General features: G+C 41.4%; 1 protein-coding gene across 1 annotated transcript in view; it reads right to left on the reverse strand.

Annotated features, from left to right (window-relative positions):
* Chchd3 (coiled-coil-helix-coiled-coil-helix domain containing 3) overlaps positions 1-6,665 on the reverse strand; it is a 201,609-nt gene extending 194,944 nt beyond the window's left edge. The window contains exon 1 of the mRNA XM_028768451.1: positions 6,445-6,665. Within this exon, the coding sequence (XP_028624284.1) occupies positions 6,445-6,525 (81 nt within the window). The 5' untranslated portion in view covers positions 6,526-6,665. The remainder of the gene's footprint in view (positions 1-6,444) is intronic.
* Positions 6,666-9,177: the final 2,512 nt, after the last annotated feature.

Genomic DNA, 9,177 nt, shown 5'->3' on the forward strand with positions numbered 1-9,177 from the left:
ATTCAGTTACAGGGAGCACTGAGCCCAGCACTGGCTGCCCCAACCTCCAGTCACATGCCCTTGAAGCAACATAATCCATCAGTCCTCCTACATACGTTAAGAGCACACCATTCCCTCTCATTTCTCAAGCTTAGGGCTATTTTAAATGATATACATTACATTAAGTGATACGTAATACATTTAATTCATATACACCATATATTTCATAGCAATGTATTAGATGTTATAATTTATTCTACATAACTGTACTGATGGGACCAGAGCTCAATGGTAGGACACTTGCCTAGCAGACATAAGGCCCTGGGTTTGATTCTCACTAACTAAAAAAATGGTAATACTACATATTATCATTCCTATAAACCATTATATAAAGTTCATTAGTTTATATAATTTAAACATGCAGTAACTTTTACATTTTAATTTACATTTCTAAATTTCAACCCAAAATCAAAGAACTGTAAAATTAAAATTACACGTAACTATAACTGGTCAGCAACATTAGCCAAAACTCAAGTTTTAGCTATAAATACTATATATTTAAACATACCATCTACTTTCCCTTCAAAACGCATACTGATTATTTTCTATAGCAACTACAAAAAGTCCTTTCAATCCCTAAAGCAGCCTCAAAGCACTGCCCTTCAAACAGAAACAGCTGGCTCAGGAAAGAGGCCAGCCACCTCGCTTACCCTCTCTGGGAGGTCAAAGTTTTGGCCATTGGGGTATATGAGGACTATAGTATACCATAAACTATCTGGCTCATTCATAGAACCACAGCCACAGACTCGTTTCTTATAGTTCATTCTTATCACCTGGGCCTAAACTTAACATGGAGCTCCTTCTCCACATGGGGCTGAGGATGAGGGTCTGAAGTTCTTACCAGCATCTGTATAGGTCCTAGTAGGTGTGTGTAAGACAATGGTCCTCAACCTTCCTAACATTGCTACCCTTTAATACAGTTCCTCATGTTGTGGTGACCCCAACCATAAATTTATTTTTGTAGCTACTTCATAATTGTACTTTGATATTATTATGAATCATAATGTAAATGTCTACATTTTCTGATGGTCTTAGACGACCCCTGTGAAAGGGTCACTTAACCCATGGGTTGAGAGTTGCTAGTGTAAAGTATTGGGTTTTCTCTCCCTATGCTTTTGGGGACACAGAAGTAGAATATGTCTCTCAACCCAGCAGTAAGTATTTGTTACCTTTTGTTGGTTTTGTGGTTTCTCTGATGCCTCCATATTTGCTCATTAATGCTATTCTAACACCAACCACACATTTCTCAGTGTAGCTGATGGTCTCATGGAGTCAAGCACAGGTACATGCCATCCAAAGAACTGATGATGAGCAGAGTACAGAGTTGATAACTCTGCATATTGCAGGGTTGGCTGACTCAGGGTCCCCATTCATTTATTCGTCTACAGCTGAATTCTTGGGCCTTGGAGGTGTACTGGTAGCCTGAGGCTACAAATCCTTCTGAACTCGAGCACTATCAGCTGTCCCAGCCTATGCAAACACAGCAACCATGCTCTACGGTCTCACCTGTCAACTCAGGTCTCATCTGATCTCTGGGAAGAGGCACTCACTTGTGAGGCAGCAGACAAGACTGATAGATGCTGACCAAGGTGGCACACACTCAACCTATAGCTGTAGAACAGCTGAGCTTTTCTCTGTGATAAAAACCAACCCAAAGTTGGGTAGAGGTGGGAATCAAAAGTACAACATAAGCTTCAGTAAGAGCTGGACAAGCAGCCTCAATAAGAGGAAACTCTCCAGGAAACATGTTTGTCTTAGAAGAGCCTTTTCCCATTTGCTGACCCATCTGCTACACTTACCTTCCAGGTGCCAAAGGAATCTCTATCCAGACAAATACTAAATGTGAAGTAACATCCCTCTACAGTTATTGATGCTACAAGCTATACCCGGAGGCCTCTGGACTTTGGAGTCTATGGATTAATTTGATGTAAATAAAATTGTGTTCACTGCATTGTTGAAAGCAGAGTCCATACCTTACAAAATTCACAGTGACCACCTATGTATCCAAAGAACCACATTACAATAAGGAGTGTTCCGACAAGCAGGCCTATTGACAGAATTAGCTGGCTTTGCCTATCTACCCTATTCGAAGACATTTAAGCAGGTAGAACTTGGCTACCAGTTGACTCACACAGTGGCCTCCAGAGGGAGAGAGAGAGAGAGATCAGTTAGTCAACCCACTAACTCTTCCCACCCACTATGCTTGGTCTTATCCAAAATTTACACAAACATACCACCCACCAATCCAGAACTCAGTATTTTTTCAGACACAGGAGGCTGAGTAAGAGGAACAAAGATAAAGTCTTCTGCCCTCAGAGAGGAAAGCTCAAGTTATCTTTGAGGTGGTAAATGTGGCAGTCACATGACACAGAACAGTTCACAACTTCAGCCCCTAACAGTTTTTAGATGTTTTTAGATGTTTCTTATCAAATTGACTTAAAGAACACCAGTGCAATTTCCTCTCTTGATTTTCCCTCCACAAAGGAACAGGTCATTTTCTGTGAGCACTAGTTCCCTGCTACCTTTTTAAGGCCTGACTCCCACACAAAAGAGACAAAATGGGATGGCAGGGACAACACACAGACTCACTTCTGTAAAACATTTTCTTTTCAGTTCACATGTAGCTTGCTTCTGTGTTCTGAATCCTAGAAAACTTAAGATGGTCCAAGTCATCCACAAACCCTAAAGTTGAAAGGGACCAATTCTCTATCAGCTAACTAAATCACCCACAGTTCCTATGGCTAACCAAATAAATGCATAACCCTTACTAACACTAAACCCTCTACAGCATCCCACATTAAGAAATCTCTTCAATTAGGGGCTTTCAGCTATCAACATCTGCCAAAGCACATGGTGTGTTTCATGGAGGTGTGCATGGCGCTCTGAGTGACTCCTATGAATGTCAGCTGGCAGCTTCAAGGCCAGCTGCAGAGATTCGTTATGCCAGAATCAGTGATAAGTATAACTTTGAAAATGATACTCATTGAAGTTGACATTTGCTCTGAAAAAGCTCACTCAGCTCTGATGTTTTAGATAAAGTTATGAAAGGCCGGGTTCTAAACATACCTTCTAAGCAGGCACAGCAGGTGGACACAAAAATCCTATTAAGCACATGTAATGTGAGTAATAAAAGTGCATGTTTTTCTATCACTAGAAAATGTATTTGAGACTTAGAGACAGTGCAAGGCAAGAGGGTAATCCTTCATTCAGTCCATATGAGTAGTTCCATATGCAAAATTGAAACCAGGCGTAAGAATACAGGCTGTTTTACAGAGGACAAAAAAAAATACTAGCAACAGCTCAAAATAAGGAAAAAAGCAAGAGCATATATATATATATATATATATATATATCATAAAAAAGTAGTGCCTGTCAACAAGAAGAAACTTGAAACTTGACACTGTTTCAAGTTGTAGGTCTTTTAAGTACCTCAAGCCATAAGCACCTCAGCAAAAAAAGAAACAATATGGATATTCATGATTAATCTATCAATAAACTCAGCCTAGTTAGTTTTCTGTTGCTCACTAAATGCTATTCTTTCTTATTAGGAAAACAGAAGATGAAATTGCTATCCTCATCAATGGGACAGAACACAAACTGGTTGTCCAGCAGTGAGTACTGAATTACTGGTATACTCTTTAATTTTCTCAAGTGATGATGCTAAACACTGTAAAACTGATCAAAATTGGAAAAACCTTCTTCAGCCAAGTTGCATTAACCCGAAAGATCCAAAACTGAAGTTTGGGCCTCATCTGTCTGTGTTTTAGCAACTGCCTAAAGACAAAGCCTTGCTTTCACGCTAAGACTACTGTTCTCATGCCTGCAAAGCAAAGCCAAGAAAAGCATCAAGAGCAGCTACAAGAAATTTACAAGACTCACACAGGAAATGGATGACCTCAGGATCCTGAGTCTACTCTGTAAGGGTCTCTCATTGGGGCATGACACGCTCTTCTGTTTAGTTATTGTGGATTTAAGTTTCAGCTCTCCTGAGGAACTCCAAGCCTAGACACAGGACTAGGTACACACACACACGTACACACACACACACACACACACACACACACACAGCCTCATTCTCATTTATATGCAGTTACAGTGAAACACTGGAGAGGGAAATGCAATCAAAGGTGACCTGTCCATGCCATAAGCTATACTAAATCCTACAAAGATCTGAACCCAGGTTTGTTGGATTCCAAAGAACTTTGTAATTTCAAATGTGAAAGGAACCTTATGATAATGATGACCACTTATTTATAAATCTACAAAGCAGCTTGGAAGTATATAGATCAATGGTACACGGCTTGTCTAGCACATGTGAGGGCCTAAGTTCAATTCTCAGCACCTCAAAAATTAATAATAATGATAATCAACTAGAAGCCTACAATTCAACAGGTGCTTTACATACTTTATCCTCTTACCCTAACCAAACGAAGTGATAAGATTCCACTTTACGAATAAGAATGTGTCAACAGAGAAGTGACTTGCCCAGAGCCACAGGCTAATTTAAAAATGACAGCTTAATTCCAAGTTGGCTTTCTCCTGTCCATGACCTCAAGGAACCCAAAATGGCTCCAAGTCCTCCCAATTCAACAGCATACCAGTTTTGGGAAAAGCTGCAACAGTCTATATTTTGTTCTCAAAAAAATTGACAGTGTCAAGAAGCCCATGTGACTTCAGAGCCAGAATAAAAATAGAGAGCTGAGAGACATACTCAGCTCCACCAGTCTGAAGAACAAGAAAACTGGATGGCGCTCAAGGAGATTACAGGCCATCTTTGAAAAGACCAGAAGCAAAGGAGAAATTTTCGAAGGGCATTCAAAGAGCTGCATACAATTCGAGCCTGCCTGGGCCTGCACTGTAACAATAGAAATAAAATGTATCTGAGAAAGGATGCTTATGTCAAGTTGTGTGGCTGAAGTTGTGTGTGTGACATAGTTGTTTTTTTTAAGTTTACAAAAGTCCTTTAAAACAGTCTCACCATTTATCCCTACTGCCCTGCCTATCACTCTACCTTATCTGATATTGTATCTGAATCTCTATGCTGTGCCCAAACTCTTTTCAATTTGTGTCACTGGCCTGTCTGTGGTGACACATGAGGAGATGGACTTAATGAATTTTCTAAACAAAATCTTCTCACCTGAAATTTACTTTCTTTTTTTTTAAAGTTTTCACTCTCTAGTGTGGAATATTCAAAGACTTTAATAGACTTTCTTTTCCTTTTTTTTTTCTCCATCTCTGAATAAAACTCAAGTTTGCAGTAATTCTTATCTTACTACAAAAAGTACCAACTAAACCACAACAGGCAAAGAGTTCTGTCACTAGCATAGTGAGAATTGCTGTCACAGACCCAAAAACTGAATTCAACAGTCTGGAGTTTCTAATCAAGGAAACTTTAATAAGTTCTTTTCAAAGTAACAAATTCCAAAGGAAAAAGTTTTCAAACAGTTGAAATGTTTTTAAAGTTTTATTTCCTTGTAACTCTTACATAGTTAATTGATTAAGGGTAGTTGTGTAAAAGCAGTAGACAGAAAATATGAAGTACTCTAAAACCTTCTGAAGTCATAGTGCTTTATTTACTAGGTACAAGTGTATTTCCCAAACCATGAAGCTCCAAAGTCAGGGGCAAAGGAGAATATTAAAGTTACTAGTGTGTATACTAACACCCTAGAGGAAATTCAAGTTTTCAGTCCTTGTGTCAAGCACACGCAGAGGGCATTTAAGAAGTCTCTACAACGAATCCCTTAGAACTTACTGTCTTGGCTCTACAACCTTGAAGGACCGCAAACCGACCTCCGCCCCTACCAGGCTGGCAGTTGTGGGCCGGTAGTAACTGGGCCAGGTTCAAAACTTGGGCCAACAAACCACAGGGGAGGTGCCTGAGAAAACGACATTATCAGGTGGAAGGGAAAGAACCAGAAGTCAGAAATTAGCCAGCAGGGACAGGAATGACTTAAATGCATGAGTGTATGTATGTGTTGGGGGAAGAGGTGATACCAGAAGAGGGACATGGAATAACAGAGGCTATAAGAGTAATCCTTAACACACCAATTCACTCTGAGAGAGAAATGTGCGTGGAAAAGGGCTCGGGTCCTGTATAGGAGGCACACAGACCGGCACAGTGAAGCAAGAGTTTCAATAAAGTCCTGCAACTAGTGAGCAAGGACGACTGCGGTGACCTGGCACCACCACCCCAGCACAGTGCATGGCGCCTGGCACACAACCAAGAACTTTCTCTGAATGGAGGTTCCGAGTCTTGAAACTACGAGCTTCTTCCCAGAGACCCAGACTTCTAGCGGGACAGCAGGGCGGGCCGAGAGCGGAGAAAGCAGCTGCAGCTGTCCCAGGCACATCTCTGCGTTGGGATCCGAGTTCAAGGGCTGCCCTCCGCCCGCCCACGGCACTCACCCGGATGCCCTTCACCACGGTGATGTTCTCGTTCTCATCCGCCTCGAAGGTGACCCGGCGGGTGCTAGCGGTCCCGCCCATGGCTCCTGCTTCTGTCCCCGCAGAGTCTGAGCCTGGACCTACGAGCACGTCAGGACCCACGCGCACACTTGCGCGTGAAAGCCCAGGACACTTCCCTTGCCGGGCAGGAGCAAGGCCACGACCCCAAAAAGCAAGGAGAAGGCGCCGGTCCCAAAAGCCCGCCTCCTCCGGTCACATGCCAGAAGTAGGGCGCCTCGGATTAGCCTGAGAAGCAAGCTGCCCGCCTCTTATCGGAAGCTGCACTAGGATTGGCTGGACCAGACCCGGATGCTATGGCAACAGGTAGTGCTTAACAGGGCTTCCGGAGCCTCTGAGAATAGTGGGAATTGTAGTCTCGATGTGGCGCGATAGGTGCTGTGACAGGTCGCACTCCCTACGTTATAAAGTGAACGAAGCATTCTGGGAGTTGTAGTCTTGTCGGCCCTAGAGGCCTCTTACTGATCAACTTTCAAGGAAGTATGTATACCCAACCAGCTTGTTTTGCAGTTTACTCTAGAATCTTAGTTCAGTTAAGTAGATACAGGCTCTCCAAATAACTCAAAGCTAGATATGGAAGAGGCACTCCCCTAAACAAGCAATTTTTATATTCCAATTCAGAAACCTCTAACACTAACGTTTTGCCATTTAGTCTTAAAGGGGCCAAGACTACATTTGCTTATTATGTTCCTTTCTTATGACATGCATTTGTCAGTCTGTGTGAAGTGCAACTTTTAATGTAAGACTTTCAAATCTACGTGTGAAAATACACAGGGAAAAATTATTTACACAAAGATATAGACAGAACTCTGCTTCCCGCGTTTGTGTCTCCTATTTACTTACATAAATAATAATAATAATAATAATAATCACAGAATGATTAGGCAGAGAAAAGTAATCGATTCATGAAGGAATTAAAGCAGCGTTAGACAAAGTCAAGATGAGCTGTTTTGGAAAGTTTCTAGTTTGGTACTTTACCTCCAAGAAGTCTAAAATTTTTAGGAGATATATACATATGTATATAGTTTTGGTTTTGATGTTGTCTTGTTTGGTAACTAAAAGTATAATATGATTAGATTTACAGCGCCAGAGAAATATCCTTTAGTTTAGCAATTAGATGGCTGAGGCTGCAGATGTAGCTCAGCTGTATGTGCAATGCCCAGGCCCTAGCTATGTGAGGGAGGAGAAAAAAAGAGAGAGAGAAGAAGGAGAGTGGAGGAGACAGGGAGGGGAAGAGGGATGGTGGGGAACAGAACTAGCTGAACAAAAATACCTTTTTACAATGTGTCCTTTTCAACATTAAAAGACACAGAACACAGCATGCCATGGCATCTTCCTAGGCCAAAGGGATCCACAACATTGAAAAAATATTTATGAGCTTCCGTTAATTGTCAGTCTGTCAGAATCTAAACAGCAGACACTATGTCTCTCCCATTGCTATATCCCAGTTTATAGTAGCAGTGTCCCTTCATCTCATTATGTCGTTCTTTTTACCATATGTGCTCTAAGCCACGTGATTATTCTCCTGCAGTTTTGAGACTGTCTGCTCCTTTCCTTGTCCTCGCATTACATCACAGTTGAACTTGCTTCTGTCAAGAACTCAAATACACAGGGATTGTGGTTCCTTACGTTTTGTCCTCCCCATCCACAAACACAACCAGCTCACTTCCTACCCCATATACAGCGTGTATTGGAGGGTGCTACCTCCAGCACTTGCTTAATATATACTTACAAAATTAGAGGCTTCCACACGGAGAGTGGAGAGATAAAAGTAGCAGTCATTAACAAGGATGAAGGCCAAGCCTGAGAAGGCAGTGGATGCCGTCCATTAGAGCACAAAAAGCATCCGGGTGGTCTCCTCAGCAAAGGATCCAGAATACTTTTGAACTCCTAGTCCATTCTAGCAACACTAAAGAAATCTTCTTTTAAAAAAATTTAATACATCTTATGGGGGTGTTGAGGGATGCCCATAGCGACAATACTGTCTCCACAGGCCAGTTCCAAGGCCCATTGTTCCCACCATCTCTTCCTGAACTATTGAGAAACAATGGTCTCCTCTTCTCTCTGACTATAGCTTCTTCATAGCCAGCTAATCCAAAGGCAGCATTTTAAAGCCAGAAACCTAGGAGGGAGAATACAAAGGTTGGCTCAGATGAAAAACAAAACTCAAACTTGAACCCCTTAGATTCTTTCTCCCTTTTGTCTATTTTTGGCATCGAGTCCTCAAGTTTCAATGTGAAATTCACAGCGTACAAGAGGAGAACCAGAGCAGCTTGGATAATGAGTCTGAACTGGGAAACATCACAGCAGACTAGAGAGAGGTGACACGGGAACCATAAGCAAAATAAAAACATCCAGATGGAAAGAAAGAAGTAAAACTGCCTCTGTCACACATGACATGATCTTAGAAAATAGGAAAAAAAATCTCAAAGAATCTACTAAAGAAAAAGTATTTTTTTAAAGTTTAGCAAGATTGCAGAGTGTAAGTTCAAAAAAGTTCCTGTGCATCTCTGTACACTGCAACTAGCAAGCCAGAAATGAAATGAAGACATCAAGTCCATCAGGGATAGCATCAAAAATAGCTCAAATGTCCACTTATTGATAAATGGATCAACATGACTTAGCATTTCCAGATAATGGAATAGTATTGAATAATAAAAAGGTACAAAGTACTGG

This window comes from Grammomys surdaster, unplaced genomic scaffold, assembly GCF_004785775.1.
Source record: "Grammomys surdaster isolate TR1022 unplaced genomic scaffold, NIH_TR_1.0 186, whole genome shotgun sequence".
NCBI lineage: Eukaryota > Metazoa > Chordata > Mammalia > Rodentia > Muridae > Grammomys > Grammomys surdaster.